At 38.6% G+C, this 25826-nt stretch overlaps 1 protein-coding gene across 1 annotated transcript in view; it reads right to left on the bottom strand.

Annotated features, from left to right (window-relative positions):
* The window catches only part of PIEZO2 (piezo type mechanosensitive ion channel component 2), a 398577-nt gene that overhangs the window by 59309 nt on the left and 313442 nt on the right, over positions 1-25826 (bottom strand). Inside the window, exons 29-36 of the mRNA XM_056521559.1 lie at positions 22023-22119; positions 20045-20204; positions 19079-19168; positions 18571-18692; positions 16568-16639; positions 8510-8613; positions 7381-7479; positions 574-676 (exon numbers count right to left, since the gene is read on the bottom strand). Coding sequence (XP_056377534.1) covers positions 574-676; positions 7381-7479; positions 8510-8613; positions 16568-16639; positions 18571-18692; positions 19079-19168; positions 20045-20204; positions 22023-22119 — 847 coding nt within the window. The remainder of the gene's footprint in view (positions 1-573; positions 677-7380; positions 7480-8509; positions 8614-16567; positions 16640-18570; positions 18693-19078; positions 19169-20044; positions 20205-22022; positions 22120-25826) is intronic.

Below are 25826 nucleotides of genomic sequence, written 5' to 3'. Positions count from 1 at the left end.
TCAGTCAAGAAAGCCATATGAAGGCTTGCTCTTTGCAGGTCAAATTTTACTTTTTAATACCACCACTTTCTGAGTCTGAATGCCCTCGGGTGTAGTTATGTCAGATTGAAAAATGTTGAATGTAACGTTTTTAAATATGGTTGGATCATCCATGAGTCTGACGCTATACATCACTGAGAATGGAACATCGGATGCAATGCATTCAGATTGTTCTAATCAATATTCCTATCCAGGTGTCTTTAGAAGATTTAACGAATGACTCGCTCCATAGAATAATGTTAGCTATGCATTTGCAACCTATTTCACAAGGGAAGAAAATAGCGCTAAAACACACAGGTGTGAAAAAAGCCTAATTGTGCGTTTACACTCTATTAATAGCAGAGGGTTGCCTGCTGTGGGAATCCCGCTGCGTGTTACCCTACCATTGATTTAAATGGGTCCACAGAAGTCCGCAATAGTGTCAGATTTGCGGACTGTCCGCGGACCCATTTAAATGAATGGTAGCGTAACTCGCAGCGGGTTTCACTCAGAATTTCGACATTGAGTAAAAAAGTTTAGAAAAGAGATTGTTACCTTTGGAAATACCTTTCCTTCTCATTTCCTTTTCTTCTTTCTTTTCCTTGTGTCTCTGTCTCAGGGCAGTTTTTGGATTAGTGATCCAGGCTTGGTAGATAAACTAAACAGAATACAATTTTATTTAACATAAAAACTTCAGATATACTATATGAAAGTGATGTTTCTATCTAAATGTCTGCTTCGATAGGTTATATCCATCCATACATGTATAATATTGGGGACTCCTCCAGATTCTTGTAAAATTGGAATCCCTTTCAAAAAATCCAGATCAGTTACATATTTTCTTTAGAACTTGCATTGTGAAGTACCTATGTTATTCCTCTTGGAAATGAATAAGTAAATAGGCAACTGGGCAGTACTGTACCTCCAGACTCCAATATTCAGTAATGATTGCACAGTGTCCAAGTGTGTAGACACTCAATTGACAAGAGCAATGGTAACACCATGTTGTAAATTTATTTAAACATTGCCAGGAGGAAAACAGAACAATGGCACAGATATACTGCATTTCCCTGATTTATCTATTATTCTTATTGGAAAAAGAAGTATCTACTAAAATGTACATGTCAGGAACACTGACAGCCCCTATTTCATACAATTTCCTATCTATGTTAATGAACATTTTTGTATTGCTGTAAGGCTGGGTTCGCACATTGTAAAATTACTTGGAAAGCACTCCATGAAATAGAAATAAAAAAGTGCTGTATTTTTTATGTAATAATGTGCAACACTGGAATTACGGAATTTTTTTTTTTTTGACAGTGTAAGCACTGACATGAAGAAGTGAAAATACAACTTTATGCTTTTTTTAAAATCTCAAGTTAATGAGTCAACAGGTCACATGTGCCTAGATGATTTCTTATTCCAGTATATTGTTTTTTGTCACATTAGGGAATACTGACACATTCAGGAGCGTTAGCCACGGATTTATGCCATGGATTCTTTGAAAAATCTGACCTGTACAAACATGGCATTACAAGCATAACTAGAATAGGACATCTAGATCATTTAAGCCATGAAAAAAATTCCATTCAGAGTTGAAAAGGACAGCCTACTAAGCTCTGCTTATAGCTATCGGGTTGCTCATGTCTTCCAGCATGGCAGATTGTTTTTTCAACTTCAATTAAACCATTGTCAAAATGTCTAGTTATGTCTTCTATGACTCCATGAGTTAATCTCTTCCTCAGGAAACCCTACTGCAAACAATAAGTGGGAAATGTATAATATGACTATAATGTCTCCCCAATGGCCAGATTACAGCAATGTTTTTAGAAGAAAGCTACTGTGTTCTTCTAGTTCTGGATGACCCCTTGGAATCTTTCCTAAACTGAACCCAATAAATAGCCAATAAAATAATGCACCTTTATAAAAGTGTACGGATATATCTTGTAGTTCTAGTCACAGAAAACAAATGATGACGTCCCATGTGCACAACTTTACAGCAAAATAAATCATTTAAATGAATGGAGGTATTACGGCTTTATACATCTTATCCCCTATCCAAAAGGATAAGGGATAAAATTTATGATCGCAGGGGTCCTGCCACTGGGGATCCCGCGATCTCGGTGTAGCCCCCGGCATTCGCAATCTAGCGGGCGTGGCCGCGATGTAACATCCCCGTCTCAAAGGCAGTGCCCAGCACAGAATGCCCAGCACAGGGGCTGCACCGAGATCACGGGGGTCCCCAGCGGTGGGACCCCTTTGATCATACATCTTATCCCCTATACTTTGGATAGAGGATAAGATGTATTAAGCCGGAATATCCCTTTAATTTAAATAATTTATTTTGCTTTAAAGTTGTGCACATGGGACGTCAACCGGAATACCCCTTTAAACTAATAAAATACCTTTCTGTTTTAGTAAATGCATGTATTCCCTATAAAATAACAATTCTTGAACATATTTTTTTATAGCTCTGGGATTTATTATTATGAGAAATGTAAGACTAAATAGCCATATGGGTGTTACTACCAGTTGGGGGGGGGGGGGGGGGTGTCTCTACACTGTCTTTGACTGGAGAGTGTCAGAGTATCAGACAGTGTAGGAACACACCCTTAGCTAGTAACACCCAGTTAGCTATTCAGTCATATATTTTTTTGTATCAAAAATATTACAACCAACTTTATTGATTAAAAAATTATTTATAAAGACAAATATTAAAAAGACATATATAATGCACAAATGGTATCACAACAGAAAGACTAGTGGGGTAAACTTCCAGTACTTGCAATATTGTTGCACACAAAGGTCACAGGTATAGGTATATAAACTAAGGCTAGTGAAAATGGCAAAACAGCGAGTATAAAGTATAAAGTTAACTGCCCATATTACATAACATCAAGATAATGCAGACGATTAATGAACTGTGCATCTAGTGGGGAGATACCTCACCTCGAGGGGCTCGAGGTGAGGTATCTCCCCACTAGGTGCACAGTTCATTCGTCTGCATTATCTTGATGTCATATGATATGGAAAGTTATCATTATACTTTATACTCTGTACATACATTAGCCTTAGTTTATATACCTATACCCGTGACCTTTGTGTGCAACAGTATTGCAGGTACTGGGAGTTTACTGTTGTGATACCATTTGTGCCTTATATATGGTATGTCTTTTTAATATTTGTCTTTATTAATTGTTTCTTAATCAATAAAGTTGGTTGTAATCTTTTTGACACAATATGATATCGTTTGGCCTGCTTGTTTGGTGAGGATTATCGGGTGGCCATAGGTATTGCTATACTGAGCGGAATAAATTGGTGATCAGGCATATATTGTAGTCAAAATAACTGACAAAGGAAAGATATTTCAATATGGTGACAGCATTCACAAGGAATACAAGTATTTCCTAAAATAGACATATCTGGAAGAGCCTTCTTTAAATTTACTCAGCTTCTTGAATTCTCAGATGGATAAAACAAGGATGGAAAGTTGTAACATAAAAAAATATATTTTTGTCATTATCTTTTATTGACATTGAAAAGATACAATTCAAAGCAAGTAAACTATATTATACATTCTATTATAGATTTCCATTTGTTTTTAACAAATGAAAATCCAGTAAATGGCATTGCAGAGTCTATAGCAGCATGCATGGTAACACAGAAAAAGCTAAATAATGAAATTACCCATTCATGCAAGCAACACCTAACACACATGCATATGACAACATAAACACACCTGGTTCTCAGAGAAGCTGGAGTTTACAGAGTTAATATGTTAAACCGATTTAGCAAAACATTATTAGTTACCAGAAACAAACACTGGAAACATTTCCCTATGCATGAATAACCAGAAATAACCATTTCTATTCATACAAGCAAACGGATGAAAATGTTTCTTCTTTGCTTTACCTTTCATAACTACAAATGCACTATATACCAGATGATCGTAGAATTTCAACTCTACTGGTCCAGATAAGGCAAAAAAACGAAAACAAACAGGGGCAAAATGATCGCGGTTGCAGGGGGTGCAACCACAACCGCTCTTATCACATCACACTGGTGGGCCGGCGGGTGTTATATAAGCTGCTGCAATGCTGCGGCCGGGTGCACACTGAGGCAGAAAGAGGGCTCAGCCAGGAATGGCGCTAAACTGTCTGACCATGGGCATCAGTCAGGCTCAGGGAAGAGTGGAGATGTAAGGCACCACACTACAATGTCTGCAGCAGACAGTCCCCAGCTATCCTTACATCTCTCCGACTTGTGCAACAATCCAGTGATTTTACTCAAATGTGGAAGATTGCAGTAATAAGAGTGTGGTCCCATAGATTTTTGGGCTGCACAGAGCCTAAATACCAAAACAGACACTTTTACTGGACCTTCAGGGACCTGCAATGACATCATTAGGTCCTTGCAGGTTCTGTAAGAGTAAGCAAAGGAGGAGGAGGTAATAGGGAAAGCAATGGGTTTAAGGAGAAGGTTTAAAGACCAGTGTATGTGGCGGTGGGGTGACCATAGGGAGCAGTATATGGGGGGCATAGGGAGCAATATAAAGGGAAGGATAGGGAGCAGGGATATGACAGATAGGGGGCCACAGGGAGCAGCATAGGGGGGACATAGGGATCAATTTATGCGTGGGGCATAGTAAGCAGAATATATACTTATTTAAAATAATCAATAAATATGCTTACTAAAGGGGAGTGGTGGGGTTAAATTTATGGTAACTTTTATTAGATTTTTTGCCTTGACTACACCAATTTGGTGACTTGTCTACCAGATTTTATGCTTGTGCAAAATAAAAGAAAGAGCTTAGCTATACAGATGACCAAATGGAAACTATCTAGATGACTACACATATTTAGAAATATAATGGATAGAGGCACATGTGGTATATATCTATACATTTTTAAGGGAAACAACGTGAGACAGCCATATAGGCATAGCCTAATCTGAACTGCAGGGACAAGGCAGGAAAATTGTGTGCTAACCCATGTAGGATGCCTTATAATGTTGGCAGTACACTGCCAGTGCAGCTCTTTTTTTTTAATAAAGGGGGTATTCTGAGCAAAGGGTCCTAGCGTGGACAAGGGGTGCTTTCAGAATAAAAAAGATGCCATACTCACCTGCCCCAATCCTTACAACTGCTGTTCTGATGGCTGCCAGTCCCACTGCTAAAGACTTCTCCCAACCCCCTGTGATAGTTTTGTTCCAGCAGAAAAATGCCCTGGGCTGAGCAGGAATTTTCTGCAGAAAAAAGACATCACAGGAAGAGAAAGCAGTCATGAACCACAGGGAGCGGGAGCTGTTTGAATGGCTTGGACAAATGAGAATGATTTCTTTTATTACTTTGAAAGCACCCTGCATCCACACTTGGCTATGTTGACATTTCGTACATGTCCGCACAGAAAATCTCTGTGCGGACATTCCGGAGACTGCGGGACCGCACAGACGGCTATGCAGTCTGTGAACAGGTCCATTCTTTTTGTGCCGGAAATTCTGCCGTGTGCACAGCGCAGCAGAATCCCGTTGAATTCGATAGGACTCTACTGCCGCGGATTTTCGTGCACAATTCCAATGCAGAATTCCGCATGGAATTTCTGTGGTGGGAACATAGCCTAAGGCTATGTTCACACGATGGAATGTCCACACAGAGAATTTCTGTGCGGACATTCTGCAAACTGATGGGCGCCAGCATAATATGCCGGTGCTAGGACTGCAGGAATGTGCCATCTCGTAGACGGCTATGCATGCTGTTTAGACTCCGCACAAAGAATGAAAGAGTTCATTCCTTGTGCGGACAGGGAAAATGGAATTCCCCCATGTGCACAGAACAGCAGAATCCCATTAAATTCAACGGGACTGTACTGCAGAGGCATCCATATTGGAATCCGGCACAGAAATTCTGAGGTGTGAACATGGCCTAAGACTTTTTGTATGACCAGAATACCCTCTCAATTCTAAAAGAGCTACACTAACAAAGTTCTGCTAATATTATTAGGCATCCTACATAAAATGTTTCAGCCTTGATCCTGCTTACCACTGGAGTAAAGAGTAAGTAAAAGTAAAGTTGTAAAGTTCACGTAGGCCACCTAACAGTTTATACAGCAGCTTACTGGATAAAGCCCTGACAAACATCTACAGCCTTAACTTTTAAAATAGCTATTCTTAGTCCAGCTAGAATATCCAGAGAAGGAGTTCCTAGACTCATTGAATTATAGTAGTCTCAATTGTGACGTGTATCTTTAAAAGTAGAAGAAGTTACATTTAGAACTGTTGAGTTCTACTTTGGAATTAGAATGTCCATAAATGTTGACAGATTGTAATAACATCTATTGTAGATTACTTGGATTTTGTTACATAAATGTACTTAAAGGGATTGTCTCACCATGACAAACTCTAACCATATGGAGTATTAAATGGTCATCATAGAACCCCTCTCTCCTCGCATCTCTGCTATATAAGCTAGAACAAAGAGCTCTTCTGTCAGTATTAGGGTCTGTTGACACGTGTCTTGGATTATGGCAAGACAGGAGTAAATACCAGGTCAATATAAGGCTCTGTTAAAACGTGTTATGGCCTCTGTTCATAAAGAAACTGCTAAATTCTGGATCCATTATAAAAAAAAAAAACTTTGCCTTAAATCGCACAAAACAGCCTCCAACAGCAGTAGTATAATCATAGTCTAATGTATTTACATAAAATAAAGGATAAATTGCATCAAAAAGTAATACCGGTTTGTGCCTTTTTAAAGGTACCGTATTTATTGACTGTTTATTTTTTTCCAGCATAAAAATTAGCCTAGTCAAAATAATAATGCTTTTTAGACTTTTTAGACTTTTAATATGGTTGATGTGGATTGTAGCAAAGAAATATCAGCACCAGAAAAGTGGGTATGATGCTTTATACATAGCTTCGTCTGCACTGTCAAAATGAAAATAACATTCAAATGTTCTATAGTACTATTCGGTTGTTTAGGATTCTTACCAGCTTCCTGAGAAAAGAAAAAAAAAGGGAAGAAAATACTGTTCTAAATTCTACCTCTATAGGTACATGCACTTGGATTTTACCTTTCAATAACAGTAATAATATTGTCATGGAAAGATAACAATGCCTGCATTTGCATTTCCGTATTGACCCAATAAGATTTTGTGCTGGGAACTTTAAATCTGCTGTTTTTGGAAATGGCTTATGGGAATATTAAAGGAAACCAATATTCTAATTCTGTGCACTGTTTGCACTTGTGCCCACACATTCGAGGAGGAGGAGGAAATGCAGAGGAGGCATTTTGGAGGGTACAGTTTATGAATGGACTATCCTCTACCAACACAGTTTGCACACACTAGTTAAATTCCTTATGAATACCTTTGCAGCTCTGATTAAATACTGAAGAATTGTTTTAGGCAGTTTAATGATAGACTTTGGCAAGGCTAAAATGGCTGAAGCAAACTTTCCAATAGCTCTCTAAAAGAAGGACAAAGCAATAGGAATTAGTATGAAACAGTGAATATACAATGACCATAGTGTTATCATACATTAGCGAACATTAATAATGACATAAATGGAGCCTGAATCAAGCCAGCCCATGGTTAGTTAGTAGAAAGACACTACCGTTGCTCATTTAGTATACTGTAACACACCATTACATACATGAACACACATTATTTGTGCTTTTATTTCCTAAACACCATCATGCATGGTCAAGCTTAGTAATATCCTCATGGCATTACTGTTAGTTTATTAACAATGACAACACCATCTTGATGTATTTAGTTCTTGCAAATGTATTTCGATTTTGCACATTTGTATTGTACAAATAGAAAAAGTGCTAGCCTTGAAATGTTATGGAGAGATCTACAGCTGAAGCATGCGCCAAATTCATAAATGCACCATGCTATCATTTCTCCTTCATCCTACCGTGGCCATCATTGAACAAGATGGCAGCTAAATGTACCATATCGTGCACATTATTCTACTGCTCCTATGAATAACAATAATAGCCATAATAAATCAGGTAGGTTGAGAGCACACATTATTGTTAATGAGAATAACTAATGAAAACTAAAAAATTTTTTCTTTCTTTACATAAAACATTAACAAATATATTAAAGAAAGCTGAAAAAGAACCAAGTCACAGGTAAGTAGAGCAATACATTTAATCAAAAGGTTTTCAAGCAACTGTAAGCAATGCCAAGATTTGCTTCTTCACTTTTTCTCTTGTGTTATTGAAAAATAAAGCTTTAAGTAAAACTTTATTTCTCAGGAGCCTCCTAGTAAAAGTGAAGACAGACGTATATGGAAAACACCTTTCCCAGCGCAAAGGGTTTTATCAATGCTTTAGGCAAGCAGCATTGAAACTGAATGAAACCATATGTTCATTACAGTCTTGATGCACAGAAGACAATAAAAACACGGATCTTACGAAGCTTGGCTTGGCAACAAATCTTTGTGTCTGCCGTGCACAAGACAACTTTCTGTCCCAATGAAAACCTACCTGGAAAGCAGATTTTCTTCTGAGCTCATCTTCATCCTTAGTTTCATCTTCTTCTTCTTCTTCACTGTCCGTCTCAAATAAATAATAATCACCGCTTCTGACCACTAAGTAAAATAAAGCAGTTACTCACTTCTAGAACATCTTCTTAACATATCACTATCACCAGCCATAATACTCTCAGTTTGATCTGACCACTATGTACACATAACAGGTAGTGTATAGCAAAGATTTTCAACATCAACATTTGGCTTTACCACACTGGAAAGTTTTTTATGGCAATTGTCCAACCCCTCAGCCGAGAAATGATCAACTTGTCAATGGTGAACATAAATAAACTTGGCTATAACATATACATCTTTAAGCTGAAAGTGTGAAGACCTGAATGGCTACAAATCCGATTAGTGCCTGTAAATTAAGAAAGCCCTTTTCGCCTCCATGTTAGTACGTATATTAAATAACCTATGTCTTATATCCTTGAGCAGAACCTTTATTGACTGCATTGACTATTGTTTCGGAAAACACAAAGATGGCAAAAAGAAAGATGGCAAGCATTATCCAACAGCAGCCACTTCATTATTTTTTAATGTACAAATACAATCACTTAAGTAATGTATGAATTTGAGCTAAAAGGGTTGTCTTGGCATAAGTGGATTAAATAAATAAATAAAATAATGCTCGGGGTGTTGTAAAGATAAAAAAAGTCATACTCTCCTCTTTTGATCTCCGCCACTGCCATTCTAATGCTCCAGGTCTCCACTCATCACCTTCATCCTGGTTTCTGTGATGTGTAGATCTCACAGGAACTGCCAAGCTCAGCCAATCACTGCCTGGGGTGGGTGACCTCTACGGCCAATGACTGGCTGATTTGGGAAGTTCCCATGGGGCATCACAGAAACCAGGAAGACGTAGTGATGGGTGGACACCTGTAGCATTGGAATGGCAGCTGCAGGAGATCAGAGGAGGACTTTTACATTACCCCCAGCCATAGTTATGATATTTTTTATGACCAGACAACCCCTTTAATACTCAGGTGACAATCATTGAAAGAAATTTGAGAAATTAACATTTTGCCCTTATTATTTGTCATTTATGCAGCAGAAACTGTCCAAAAGCAGCAAGTCGTGTGTATACTGTATGTGTGAGAATGTAGCAAGACTGTATTTTGCAGGGGAGTATTTTACAGCAAGTTGGTAGAAGCTGATGTAAAACATTTATAAATAAAGCAATGTACATCATGTTCTAAGCTTAAGGTTTCTGGTCAGTACTAAAATAAATATTGCACACAGAGCTTACTGTACATGTGCACATATAGTAACTGTATTCACTTTTGTTTACCTACTACAAATATTAGTCATACTGTGACATTAAGGATAATTTAGCCGAGTCATAAGGACTATTTTAAAATAAGATTACTCATTCATAGATTATTCAAAAATTATTCATTTACATGTATAATTCGGGTCCAGCTGGACTCAACTGTGAAAACATTATCCACTTTTTCTATATGTCTCAAGGAGCCATCAAGGAGCCATCAAGTCACAACTGATGCCACCATAGATAGAACTGATTGGAAACAGATCTATTTCCTCATGCCTAGCCATTTGGATTTTTGTACTACAGGAGAGACAAGAGGGCCAGATATGTAAAAGGGCCTTTAAAAGGGTTATCCAGGAATCGAAAAACAGAGCTAATTTAGTTAAAAACCCTCTCCCCGTCTGTCTCCAGATTTGGTGCGGTTCTGCAGATCAGTTCCAGTTGAATTGAATGGAGCAAAGTTGTAAAACTACACACAACCTGGGGACAGACGTGGTTTTGAAAGAAATTAGCTCTGTTTCTCTATTCCTGGATAACCCCTTTAAAGGGGTACTCCACCCCTAGACATCTTACCCCCTATCCAAAGGATAGGGGATAAGATGTCTGATCGCGGCAGTCCAGCGTTACGCCCTATCCCATAGACTTGCATTGAGGGGGCGGGACTTGATGTCACACAGGGCGGAGTCGTGACGTCACGATCTTCCGTTCCCGTGGTCGGAAGCCAGAACCTCCAGCGCTGCCGGAAGCAGATACAGGTGGGTGCGGCATGCTATATTGCGGGGTCCCCAGTGGCGGGACCCCCGCGATCAGACATCTTATCCCCTATCCTTTGGATAGAGGATAAGATGTCTAGGGGTGGAGTACCCCTTTAAGGCTATGTTTACACACTTAAACATTGAAAAAAGTCTGTTTATTGCTATGGAATTGAATTCAATCATACGGTCATAATTATTTTGTTGAATACAAAGATTTTCTTTTGGGACATTTGTGTAAAACAGCAGTTTTAACATTTTTTTTTAATTATGTCATGTTTTGGACCATTTAAGAATTTTTTTTCTACCTTTAAAATGAGCCTTTTTTGATATGCAAAATGTGTCTCAAGATACAATATGTACACATAGCCTTATTGTAATTATTAACAAGTACACCACAATATTTAATTGTGGTGCAAATCTTATCAAGAGACAACCACCCAAAATTGGACAAAAAAGCAATCTACTGGGTGGGGTTGTCTTTTTAAAGAGGAGGTCTATTGGGAAAGTTTATTGTATTTGGATTAAATATTATATCATTTTGTTTTATATTGTAAAACTAAGGCTAAAGTTGTCTGGTCAGATGGTTAAATATAGTCAGATGGTTAGGTATGTAAATATTTGTAAATAAATAATAATAAGAGCAAAATGTTAGGGAGATGGTGCAGATGGAAGAAGTTTATTAGGGCTATGATTTTGAAGCACAGGATTATTTGGGCACCATTTTTTAGGTTCTAGTCTCACAGTTTCTGTTACAGTAAGAGCACATGATGTAAGCTTACTTGCTAGAAGTTGAATTAAAAAACTGCAGAATAGGTAAAATCATTTGGATGCAGAATGGTGAAGAAACTGAACCAAAAACAGTAGTGGTCAAATATCCTGAGCTCAAATCCCAGCGGCCCAAGTCCAATAGTCTATACCCAAATATCAGATCTAATGATACCCATTGCGGATGTAGTAGAGGCTATTCACTACAATTACATATTAATAAGAGTCATATTTAGCATGACAGTGGTTCTGATATGTAGCATTATATATTATATTAAATATGGCTCTTAAAAATACATTTGAGAGAGACCACTTCAGTTTTCTAAACCATGTATAAATATGACACAAAATATTGTCACAGTATAACTATGTGTACATATAAAACAAAGCAATGGTGCAGCGCTCCGATTTCAATAAAAAAATAGTGTGTTTATTCACCACATCTCAAAAATACAGCAACGTTTCAGCTCAACAATAGAGCCTTTCTCAAGCCTAGTGACAACTACCAAGTAAAGGGTTTTTATACCCATTCAAGTGTTTACAATCAAAAAATAATTAAGACAATAAAAAGTGTATAATCCAGAATCAATACAGTAAAGTGCATTAATACAGTGCTCATTTAAAGTGTTATTAAGAGTACTACTATAGTACATAAAGTGCTAGTTGATTAAAAACATGTACATAGATAAAAATGCTTGAAACTCTAGACTCATAGTTAATGACATAATTAATAATATACAAAACATCTGTAGTAAACATAATTATTCAGCATAGTCGCATGGAAGAACTCACCCGCTCTGTGTGTGTAATGGCGCTGATGGCTTGTGGCGTTCGGCCGTGCGCATGCGCCAATCTCCTGATGCCGCCAGCTCGTACTGACTCACCGGACGCATGCGTCAGAAACAAAACAAATGGGTCATGTGTTAAAGCACATGACTCGTATGTCAGCTGACCCGTTACCTCGGATACCTCCGATGCTAACAGGCTGTCAGGGATATCCAGAACGGGAAAACCATCATAAGTAAATGTAAGAACATATGGTGGCTGTGGCAATACATATACTAAGACCTCACTAGTGCATGATCTCAATTAGAGATAAATGTTGATACTTCTATATATAAACTATAAATAACCCATACTAAGTAGTGCATTAGAAATAAATCTGTGCAAAATACTCTGGAGATGAATACATTAAAAGTCTATAAAAATATATTATAGTGCTGTTTGTGTAAAAAAAATTATTTGTAAAAAATTCTTTTTTATATAAATTCAGAAGATACATCATTCACATGGAAAGGCCATGTAAGAAGAAGACACCAAAAGATGGTCATAGATCATCTGGGTCAAAACTACTGAAAAAAGGAATAGAAAAAGAATTTAAAAAATGAATAAAAAATACAAAAAAATACAAAATAAAAATAAAGTAAAAATAAATAAAAAATACAAAAAAAAAATTACAAAACAATAAACAATATTAACAGATCAATAATTTAACATAAACAGACAAAACCAAAGCAAATAAAATATATTTAAGGTAAAGTATGTCCTGTGATCACATAACCTCTAGCAGAAGGCAAAGGGACTGGTGTGTATGTCACTTAACTCCCTGGTTTTTAGGGCAATGGTTAAGCTGCCTCATAAGAAGCCGCACCACCACCATCCATAAGTCTTTCAGGTGTAGAGGGAACAAAGATCCCTTACCAACAGAGCAACTCCACCTACAGCCAAAACGGGAGTGCGCCCGCTATTTCAGCAGCACCTGCTAGGACACTTATAACACACCATCCCTCGTGCATGCCAACCTGTTCTAGGGTAGACCACTAATTTCAGCATTGTTTGGTTCGTTTTAATTTTTTGTTTATTACTGAAATTAGTGGTCTACCCTAGAACAGGTTGGCATGCACGAGGGATGGTGTGTTATTAGTGTCCTAGCAGGTGCTGCTGAAATAGCGGGCGCACTCCCGTTTTGGCTGTAGGTGGAGTTGCTCTGTTGGTAGAGGACCTTTGTTCCCTCTACACCAGAAAGACTTATGGATGGTGGTGGTGCGGCTTCTTATGAGGCAGCTTAACCATTGCCCTATTAAGTGACATACACACCAGTCCCTTTGCCTTCTGCTAGAGGTTATGTGATAACAGGACATACTTTACCTTAAATATATTTTATTCATTTTTTTATTCTTTTTTTATTCCTTTTTTCAGTAGTTTTGACCCAGATGATCTATGACCATCCTTTGGTGTCTTCTTCTTACATGGCCTTTCCATGTGAAAGATGTATCTTCTGAACTTATATAAAAAATTTTTTTTTACAAATAAGCACTATAATATATTTACAGCACTATAATATATTTTTTATAGACTTTTAATGTATTCATCTCCAGAGTATTTTGCACAGATTTATTTCTAATGCACTACTTAGTATGGGTTATTTATAGTTTATGTATAAAAGTATCAACATTTATCTCTAATTGAGATCATGCACTAGTGAGGTCTTAGTGTATGTAATGCCACAGCCACCATATGTTCTTACATTTACTTACGATGGTTTTCCTGTTTTGGATATCCCTGACAGCCTGTTAGCGTTGGAGGTATCCGAGGTAACAGGTCAGCTGACATACGAGTCATGTGCTTTAACACATAACCCGTTTGTTTTGTTTCTGCCGCATGCGTCAGGAGGTTGGCATCAGGAGATTGGCGCATGCGCACGGCCGAACGCCACAAGCCATCAGCACCATTACACACACAGAGCGGGTGAGTTCTTCCATGCGACTATGCTGTATAATTATGTTTACTACAGATGTTTTGTATATTATTAATTATGACATTAACTATGAGTCTAGAGTTTCAAGCATTTTTATCTATGTACATGTTTTTAATCAACTAGCACTTTATGTACTATAGTAGTACTCTTAATAACACTTTAAATGAGCACTGTATTAATGCACTTTACTGTATTGATTATGGATTATACGCTTTTTATTGTCTTAATTATTTTTTGATTGTAAACACTTGAATGGGTATAAAAACCCCTTACTTGGTAGTTGTCACTAGGCTTGAGAAAGGCTCTATTGTTGAGCTGAAACGTTGCTGTATTTTTGAGATGTGGTGAATAAACACAATGGGAGAGATTTATCAAAACCTGTGGACAGGCAAAGTTGCGCAGTTGCCTATAGCAATCAATCAGATCTCTTCTTTCATTCTTAACAAGGGCTGTGAAAAATAAAAGAAGCAATCTGATTGGTTGCTATGAGCAACCGGGCAGCTTTTCCTCTGCACTGATTTTGATAAATCTCCCCCACTATTTTTTGATTGAAATCGGAGTGCTGCACCATTGCTTTGTTCTAGTATCTGGTTGGCCGTGATTGGGCCTGGGATGCTTGGCACCCACTACAACTTTTTTTTGGGTTGTGCTGCAAATATCTTTTGTATTTATGTGTATATATATATATATATATATATATATATATATATATATATACTGTTTAAGAATGCCCTTTTCTATTTTGCAAAAAAAAATGTATTCGCAATTCTGTATGCCATGTTTATACTGCGCAATTCATAAGAGCCCCTTGACTGCCAAACAACATATATAAAGCATAGTTTTCAGTAGTGTTTCTATTGGCAGTCATGGGGGACAATTCTAATAAACTGGCCTTTATTTTGCAAGTTCCCCAGTAATAATATTTTTTTCAGTATACAGTATCATATTTAAAGAAGAAATACTCCCAAGAGCCAAGACACTCCTGTGGCCTAGTGTGCTATTAGGCAGTAAAAAGAGAGAACATTAAAGTATCATACTAATGACCCACCCATAAGATAATCCATTAATATCAGACTGGTTGGGGTATGATCCAGCAATCACTAAGAACCCTTCATTGTTTATTAGGCTTCATATATTTTGAAGCAGTCTCAGTCCCATTTATATGAATGGGACAGAGTTGTAGTGAGCTGTAGTACCAGGCAGAGCCACTTCATGTACAGAACTTCATCTGGGAAACAATTAGGTGGATGTGGCCCTGGGGACACCCCCAACCAAGGAGTCTATATGGGCCTGCATTACATCAATATTAGTCATAGATAACCTTAAAATGAACTGTATACTGCAACTTTTTGTTCTTCCTAGGACCACAAGGGTAAGAGTTAGATGTTGGGTGCAATTCTACTTCAATTGATCAACCTGCGGCCAATAAAGACCCTCTTATGTCACAGTTAAAAAGGAATGAAAATGTTTCTGGAAACTTATAAAATATAGGCCAATGTCACAATTTACAAATGAGACTGGTCTCTTCAACAATATTGTCTTGTACACTAGAACAGAGAATCACTGGGCACAGTTTGTTTGTGACTCCACATACTTGGTATATTAAGATGATAAGTGACATTTTCAAATGTAATTCTTGAGTCTCTTGAAAAAAATGTGTATGAACAATATAATTAATTTTTTTGATGAAAAGTACACAACTTGTGTGAATGCTCAGGCAGAAACAAATGACAGACGCAACTGTTGTATGTTAAATAGTTAAGTATATTCTGCAAGCTTTGCTCAAAATATTAGCACTCTGTAAGGCTCCCTAGTTAACTAAACATTGGTAAGCTGTTGTTAAAGCCAATACCAAGTGTGTGAAGAATTGGGCTTTGCTTGATAAGCTGCTTTTCTGGCCCAAGCCACTCAAGTGAGCATGATGTACAGCATAAGCCAAAAGTGTTCATAAAGTCCCATTTATACATTGGAGACCAGACGTGTACCTCCATCAGGTTGGTATAGGTCGGTATACATTATTTTTTGCAGTATGGAATAGCAAAATAGACTACACTATAGGTACAGTGAAAAAACAGATACCTCCTGGTATGTCTATACAGATGTCTATACAGTGAAATATGACACAGGGATCTTAATCTCAACCACAGCCTTTCTCCAGTGGGACACATATTTTGTCAATTAACATTAAGTATGGTCTGCTCATTCATGTACTGTTAATGAGTATAATGCCAGATAATATTCTGCATAAATAAACTCTTCCATCTAGGTCTGTCATCATGGAAAGCAAACATTAGCACCTAAAAATCTGACTGATTTCCTACATTAGTTTCTGAAATCTAATTGCAATTTTTTTTAACCTTCTGTGGAGACACAAAGAATAAACCATGCATTAAAACAAACAGACGATTCTGGTCAAGGATATAAGGCCTAAATCCATATACTTGGTAAATGATCAAGAAAACCTACTGGAAGCATGATCAACCCAAGGCCGCCACCAGTGCTTTTTTTTGCCCTTGACTTTCTCTTTTCCTGCTTCTCCTAAAATGAAATATGTTTATACATTAATTGAGAATATATTGTTAATACAATGTTCAACATTTTAAAAAAGGGGTCAGATATTGATAACAATCCATTCACATGTACTTGTTCTATACAGTATGTAATACAGACAACTCACAGGGGGACATTTATCATTGTAGATGTAAGTGAAGCATTTTTCTACTACACCATTTTTTGTGTGCTGATAATGTGTAGGAGCAGCAAATTTATGAAATGGTCGCAGAGCAGTTGATAAATTTTGTGCAGGTCACATTTTCAGAAATTTCTCTCTTCACATACACCAAAAAGCTAAGCTAAGTCTGGGCTGGTGTATTTTAGAGACTTTTCAGTGGCTTTGCACCTTTTTTGCGCCTTTTCACAAAAAGGCGCAGTTCATAAAACCCTTCCATATCATGTGTATTGCCAAAATCAGTGGATTGCAACTCAAAATCAGCAGAAATGTGTAAAACAAAAGGTGCAAAAAAAGGCGCAAATAAACCCTGCTTGCGCTTTTTTGCGCCTGTTCTAGACACAGAAAACAGTCTAAAGGCAATGATAAATGTCAGCCACAGTGTTTCTTTTTTAATTATATGTACATTTTAATCCATTAGGAAATTGGTAAATATTATTTTGAAAACGTTAAAGGAGTTATTCAGACTTAAATAATAGATGGGTGGGGGTCGGACTCCATGCACTCCCTTCGATCAGCTGTGTAAAGGGGTGGTGACAGACTCTTCAATGTTGTGCTCAAAATGGCATTTTATTATTCTACTATTTGTAGTAACAGTGCAAGGAACTGCAATGTTGCCCCATTCAAATAAACTGGGTAATATTGCAGTTCCTTACATCGCCACTACCAATAATATGGCGATGAGTCTACAATTTGAAGTAAATACTGCAGAGGCTACAGTGCTCACACATGTCTTGCAGCCCCTTCACAGAGCTGACCGGCAGAGATACCGAGAGTGGGACCTTCGCCATCTAAAGCTGGCCTATACTGGAGATATAGGCTGGATAACCCTTTTAATCAACAAAGCACAACATTAAAAAAAATTTGAGTGTTTACTTAAAGGAGTATTCTGATGCATTTTTTAAATAATTATATTTCTGGGGCCATAGAAAAAATTGAAATAAAAAGGTATACTTACTTACCCCTGGGATCCCTTACACTATAATTGAAGAAATGCTTAGAATAGGATAAGGGGTCCCTAATGCACTGGCTTTGCAAGGTTTTTGTGAGCAGGAATAAAATAATATCAGCAGCAAAGCAAGGAAGGGGTTACACTAAACATTGAACTCCTGCTGAGATTTGCTTGATTTACCTTTCAGGCACAGAAGCCTTGATTTACCTTTCAGGTACAGAGTGGACCCTTCAGAGGAGGCTGATAGGCTCACAGATTACAGGTGCACAGTTATAGCTCTCTCTCCTACACAAAGCACCAAGTAAACCCTCCTTGCTCCATTTGTTCCCCCTTGATGTCTCTATTACTAGAGTTGAACTGATGGACTGATTCTTACAACAGGCAGTGACTAGAATAATGCAAAGAAGTGAGACACCTAGTGGCCAGGACTTTGGAGCATGTTTTCCGGTATTAAGAATCATATTTGGTAACTAAAATGAATGACAAATATGTTAGGTGTCACATAGACAATTAAATGGAGCCAGGTTTCAAGCTGATGAAAATATACAGTTATCATTTACCCAGCTAGATCTAAACTGATCCATTTTAAGGGTGGAGATGATTGATTATAGCTTTTTCACTTTTTTTTTAACTTTTTTATTGAAGTGCTAGACCTCATGAATATTGACAAAATATCTTCAAAATTTCAGCCAAACATCACCAACGTGCAAATATGTGGATATTTTGTTATTTCCATTTCTGCATTTGCGATTTTGAAATACTAATCTTTCCCATATAAATGTACTGTACCTTCATCATCGTCCTCATCATGCTTTTGAATCTCAGGACCTTCTCCTGACTCCTGTACAAGGCTTAACATTTTTTCTTTACCCTTTTTATATTTTTCTTGCCTGGCTTTAATGCGATCCATCCTGATAAAATTAAAAGTATATACATGCAACACATAAAAAATAAATTCTGAAGAAGGTGATGCTTATCTGAGCACGTCCTGATACAAACACATGAAATACATGAAAAACATTATATGTCACTTCTTTTTTCATCTGTAAAATTACATGTGTAAAAAAAAATCTGCAGTGTTTTTCAATTGAATTTAATGAAGTTCAACCGGAAATTAGCTGTATTGTGTAAAATAGCTGTAAAATAGCTGTATTGTGTTCTACATTAGAACATAGCCCTATAGTTAAATCAGAATTCTGACTTTTTATCACAAAACTGTGACCTCTTATCACAGAATGGTCTTATTTTCTATTATCTCCTCCATAATGGAGCATGAAAAAGGTAGATATCCACATACTGTCTCTTTAGCTGATCCATGGATTTTTTCTCCTCTTCAAGTCTTGCCTTTACAGCTTTCACAATAGTAGCCTGAAAGAGTTCTGCCCCTCTGAAGAAAAGATGAAGGGAAGTTATAGTTTTCACCTTTTATAAAACAGTTAAGATTAGACCAAAAATCCTACCTCTGGTTATTTCTACTAGAAAATCATATTGGGCATTTTAACAATTTTATTGGTTCTGAGGGTGTAAAGTGCCTTCTTGTGGAGACCACCCAGATGGTGTAAAGATTCTCAAAGACCATTCCTGGGATAAAAAAAATAAAATAAAAAAAAACTATGCAAAGTAGTTTCATTTCTGTCTGGCCACAGTGCTCTCTGCAGACACCTTTGTCCATCTCAGGAACTGTCCAGAGCAGGAGCAAATCCCCATTGCAACCCTTCACTGCTCTGGACAGTTCCTGACATGTGCAGAGGTGTCAGCAGATAGCACTGTGGTCAAACAGAAACGAAATTCAAAAAGAAAATAACTTTTTTGTGGATTATACAGCAGCTGATAAGAACTGGAAAGATCAAGATTAATAAATAAATAGAAGTAATCTACAAATCTGTTTAACTTCCTGGCACCAGTTGATAAAAAAAAACAATGTTTTCCACTGGAGTACCCCTTTAAGCGGTCCCTTACAGGTTCCTTGTAAGTCAAAGCATGACTTTAAAGAGCTTTGAAACATGAAAGCCAAACCAAGTGTCCAAAAAACAGCTGACAGCTGCCTTGACAGTATCGCCCCTCAGGTGTTTGCTGTTTGGAAGTGGTTGGGCACTGACATACATGGAAGCTATACCAAAAAGTTGGCACTAGAGAGCAACCTCTTTTCCCACTGGATGACAGCTCCTTGCTACCTATTTAAATAAAACAATCTTTTCTAAACCTAACGGACCCCCCCCCCCCCCCCCCTGCACACCAAAATATAAGCAGATCTATCACAAACCTTGAAGCAAGAATCTGAGAGGATTTGATATCAGCGACAACATGTAGGAAGTAATAGCTCATGAATACTCGTCTTTGCAATAAGAGAAATGCAAAACATATACTATCCCAGATGATACCAGCCTCACCACTTGGTAACTGACAGGTTTTCTGGTCCATTGCTTTAAAAAATAAAAAATAAAAGAAAGTCAATGTAAAGTATGTTTGCACACAGATTATAAATTCGAGGAGCAGAAATTTGTATTAGCTTCCATATCTCTACAGACTATAATGCATGGAGATTACATGTTCACTCATGTTAGTACGGCTTTTCTTCGGGTAGTCCAGTTTGCGCTCACACTTTCTAGCTTCCTACAAAATTTAATCTAGTGTATGTTTAGGATGGCGGAATTAGATTAATGTGTAAGTGCTATGTAAACAACAGGATATAAATATATAAATGGAACAAATAATCTCATTCTATACTGCCAATCAATCAATAAAACAATTGTCTTTAATTGGATAATGGTATACATCAAGATAATTGTCTTAAAGGGCTAGTGATATGAAAAAAAGCCACAATGCACCGAAGATCCTTCTGATTCTTTAATGTGTGGAGAAAGAGAGAGCACTGAGAGCCCCAGCTCATGGCGAGGGGAGAGGGACAATGAATATAAACATTCTGTCTTACTTTCGCAAAATAAAAAAATGAAAAGGATCTTCTTTCTTATAGCCTGAAATTAAATATACTGTTTTGCTAATGCAGCCCAACACCACCATCACCCACTAGTGTGGTTAACATCCCACTACCTGCAGGACCCCACTCTATCTGGACATAGTTATAGCAGTGCAGTGAATGACTACCCCCACCCCCCAGTGTGTGAATGACTACCCCCACCCCCCAGTGTGTGAATGACTACCCCCACCCCCAAAAAAAAAAAAAATTATACTTACCTCTCACTCAGTCTCCGTAGCCTCTGGTTTTACTGCTCCAATGACCGCCATGTTTTACTTTTTGGTGCTGGGGCCTAATACATCAGAGTGCCCCTGTACCAATCATTGGCTGAGGTGGGATGCCGCTGTGGCCAGTGATTGGCTGAAAGGCAATATAAGGCATTGGGCCCCAGTACCAGCCGGTGAAGTTTACCAAAGACCGGGTGCTGGCATCCACATGACATATTGCTTCTGTGCCAGTTACTGGCCATAAAGGTGTACTTCCAGTAGTTGGCATTGTCACATTTTGACCCCAGCACCAGAAATTGAAGCAAGACAGATAATGAAGCCGTGATACAAAAGGCTAAAGTGACTGAGTGAGAGGTAAGTATAGTGTTTTTTTTTTTTTGTCATGTTAGTAAAAAAAAAAAAATTCAAATTCGGCGGATAAGTCCTACCACAAAAATAATGCAATTAAATGTGTTTTAATGTTCCTAATATTATCCCACATCATATTACTTACAAGTTCTCACCAGGACTGTATTTACAGATCATGTTGTTCTATGTGCTCAGACTGAATACCCCCTAATCAGGGGATTCCACAAGCATCAGCTTATCAACTGTTGAAGTTGAGTTGTTCTTTTCTGTCTGACAACAGTGCTCTCTGCTGACACCTCTGTCTGTCTCTGTAACTGTCCAGAACAGGAGAGGTTTGCTATGGGGATTTTCTCCTACTCTGGACAGTTCCTGAGATAGGCAGAGGTGTCAGCAGAGAGCACTGTTGTCAGACATAAAAGAAAAACTCAATTTCAACAGCTGATAAGTACTGGAAGGATTAATATTTTTTAATAGAAGGAATTTCCAAATCTGTTTAACTTTCTGGAGCCAGTTGATATGAAAAAAAAAAAATTATTTTAACTTGCATACCCCTTTAAGGATTAAGAAGAGCATACGTCATTACTCAAAAGATATTACAAGTAAATAAATGTCATATTTGCCATGTGGACACTTTAGACAATAATGCATTAAATTATCAAAATGGGTAGATATTACAACAAACTACTTACGGATATCATAACCTTTAACAGTGCATGCCAGACTGAAAGCTTGAATTAACCAACAACTGTTTTCTATCAGCGAGTCTATGTAGCCACATGCCCCTATCTGCAATATAAAGGACATTTTTAGGCTTGAAAATAAAAACAGACATGAATTTATTACTTACACATTGCATGAATGCATAAAAATGCAAAAGATATCATGACCAGGCCACATTTCTTGGGACAAACTTTACTTCTTTATATTAATCCCATTAAGGCTAAATTTACACAATGGAAAAAAAAAATTGGGCGGTCCTCAGGCATCAGAGCCCAGGTGCGAATGCTACCTCTGCACACCCTTAAGTTACACCTCTGATTGGTGGCAGCTCCCTCAAGACACAAGTATAACATAAGAAGACATAAAAAGATAATTGAACATAACCAAATGGTACATCTCTATATATAAAACTCAATGTGTATGTGTGTATATGTGTATGTGTGTATATTCCAGCATCACGTCCAAATGGCTAAAGATATTAACATGAAACTTGGCACACATGTTACTTATATGTCAACAACAAACATAGGATAGGTGATTTAACCCTTACCCATTAGCCAGGGGCGGGGTTTATGTTTAAAGTCCTATACAAGTCTATGGGAAATATATGTTCCTGCATAACTTCCAAACGGCTGGAGATATTTCGATAATACTTGGTCACATGTTACTTATATGTCCACTTAAAATATAGGATAGTTAATTTAACCCTTATCTACCCCCATTTTTGAGGGTCGGGGTTTTTGTTTAAAGTCCCATGCAAATCAATGGGAAATGTATGTTCCCTCATAACTTCCGTACGGCTGGACATATTTCAATACCTGGTACACATATTACGGGTCGGGATAGGCGGTCGGGATAGGCGGTCAATATAGGAGGATGGGAAAGGAGGACGGGATAGGAGGTCGAGATATAAGGATGGGAAAAGAGGTCGGGATAGGAGGTCAGGATAGGGGGACGGGATAGAAGGTCGGGATAGGAGGTCAGGATAGGAGGTCAAGATAGGAGGACGGGATAAGAGGTCGAGATATGAGGACGGGATAAGAGGACGGGATATGAGGACGGGATATGAGGTCGGGAGAGGAGGTCGAGATAGGAGGTTGGGATATAAGGACGGGATATGAGGATGGGATAGGAGGACAAGATAGGAGGACAGAATAGGAGGTCGGAATAGGAGGTTGAGATATGAGGACGGGATAAGAGGACGGGATATGAGGTCGGGAGAGGAGGTCGAGATAGGAGGTCGGGATAGGAGGTCGGGATATGAGGACGGGATATGAGGATGGGATAGGAGGACAGGATAGGAGGACAGGATAGGAGGTCGGGATAGGAGGTCGGGATAGGAGGTCGGGATAGAAGGTCGGGATAGGAGGTCAAGATAGGAGGAAGGGATAGGAGGACGAGATAGGAGGACGAGATAGGAGGTCAGGATAGGAGGTCGAGATAGGAGGAAGGGATATGAGGATGGGATAGGAGGTCGGTATAGGAGGTTGAGATAGGAGGACCGGATATGAGGACGGGATATAAGGACAGGACTGGAGGATGGCATAGGAGGTCGAGATAGGAGGTCGGGATAGGAGATAGGGATAGGAGGTCGGGATAGGAGGTCGAGATATGAGGACGGGATAAGAGGATGGGATATGAGGACGGGATATGAGGTCAGGAGAGGAGGTCGAGATAGGAGGTCGAGATAGGAGGTCAGGATATGAGGACGGGATATGAGGATGGGATAGGAGGACAGGATAGGAGGTCGGGATAGGTGGTCGGGATAGGAGGTCGGGATAGAAGGTCAGGATAGGAGGTCGAGATAGGAATAAGGGATAGGAGGACAAGATAGGAGAACGAGATAGGAGGTCAGGATAGGAGGTCGAGATAGGAGGAAGGGATATGAGGATGGGATAGGAGGTCGGGATAGGAGGTCGGTATAGGAGGTCGAGATAGGAGGACTGGATATGAGGACGGGATATAAGGACGGGACTGGAGGATGGCATAGGAGGTCGAGATAGGAGGTCGAGATAGGGATAGGAGGTCAGGATAGGAGGTCGAGATAGGAGGTCGGGATAGGAGGTCGGGATAGGAGGTCGAGATAGGAGGTCGAGATCGGAGGACGGGATATGAGGACGGGATAGGAGGTCGGGATAGGAGGTCGGGATGGGAGGTCGAGATAGGAGTACGGGATAGGAGGTTGAGATAGTAGGTCGGGATAGGAGGTCGGGGTAGGAGGTCAGGATAGGAGGACGGGATAGAAGGTCAGGATAGGATGTCGAGATAGGAGGTCGAGATAAGAGGATGGGATAGGAGTACAGGATAGGAGGACAGGATATTGGGTTGAGATATGACAACAATATATGAGGATGGGATATGAAGTCAAAAGCTTCCTCCATTGTTTATTTTCCTCCCCAACAAGGATTAGGAAGGAAAAACCGGGCAACGCCGGGTACTCAGCTAGTCTATATATACAACACAGTGGTACAGAGATGATTGAAAACATGTAAGTCACATAATTAAGAATGACTTTTAGCATCACCTCTGTTACCATAGGACAAGACAGGGATGATGTGCAACACCTGGCAGCACATTATATATATGTAAAATTACTTTGCATACTACACAATATGGCATTGTTGACAACGACCAGATTTTAAGCCACACCACAGTCAAAAAATAAGAAAATGCAGTTCATATGAATAAATATCAACAGCACTTGCTATCAGTAGTGCAGAATATTATCAGCTGTCTAGGCTAAGTTCCCACTGCATAATATTTCCCAACTTATTTTATTTTACATGTGCATTTTGTTCATAATCAGATGAAAAGAATGCGTAAAATAAAATACATAGAAAATTTTGACCCAGTGTGAACTTACCCTTAAGGCCAAGTCTAGGAAGCCTTATATATATATATATATATATATATATATCTACAAACTACATTCAAAATGATTAGCTAAGCTACTAGCTTCAAAAGGAGCTAATACTAAGTCTATGCAGTTAATACATAAGGTGGTATTTATTCATTTGATTTATTTATAAAGCGCCTACAGATTCCGCAGCGCTTACAATTATGGGGTACAAACAAAGACAAGTATCAGACATAATATTACACAATAACTATTCAAACAAGAGGTGTGGGGATATGTTGAGGCCAATTAAAGAATGTTATAGGCCTGTCTGAAGATATGTGTTTTTAGGCCACACTTGAAACTATGGATGTTGTTGTTGAGTCTGAGGGACTGAGGGATAGCATTCCAGAGAACCGGTGCAGCACGAATGAAGTCTTGGAGACAGGAGTGAGAAGTTCGGATTATAGAAGATGTTAGTGTGAGATCATTAGCAGATCGGAGAGAACGTGTAGGATGGTAGACAGAGATGAGAGAGGAGATGTAGGGAGGTGAAGCATTGTGGAGAGCTTTGTGTGTGAGACTGAGGATTTTGTACTGTATTCTGGACTGAATTGGTAACCAGTGTAGTGACTGGCACAGGGAGGAGGCGTCGTTGTAGCGGCTGGAGAGGAAGATGAGTCTGGCTGCGGCATTAAGGATGGACTGGAGAGGAGAGAGTTTGAAGAAAGGAAGGCCTATTAGTAAAGAGTTACAGTACTCGAGGCGGGAGTGAATCAAAGCAATAATGAGAGTTTTAGCAGTTTCAGTAGTGAGAAACGGGCGGATTCTGGAAATGTATTTAAGATGCAGGTGACAAGAACGTGAAAGAGACTGATTATGTGGAGTGAAAGACAGATCAGAGTCAAGTATAACTCCAAGACAGCGAGCCTGCTGC

Source organism: Hyla sarda, chromosome 5 (genome assembly GCF_029499605.1).
Source record: "Hyla sarda isolate aHylSar1 chromosome 5, aHylSar1.hap1, whole genome shotgun sequence".
Classification (NCBI taxonomy): domain Eukaryota; kingdom Metazoa; phylum Chordata; class Amphibia; order Anura; family Hylidae; genus Hyla; species Hyla sarda.
The sequence above is the reverse complement of the archived record's forward strand: the minus strand, read 5'-3'. Positions and strand labels throughout refer to the sequence as shown.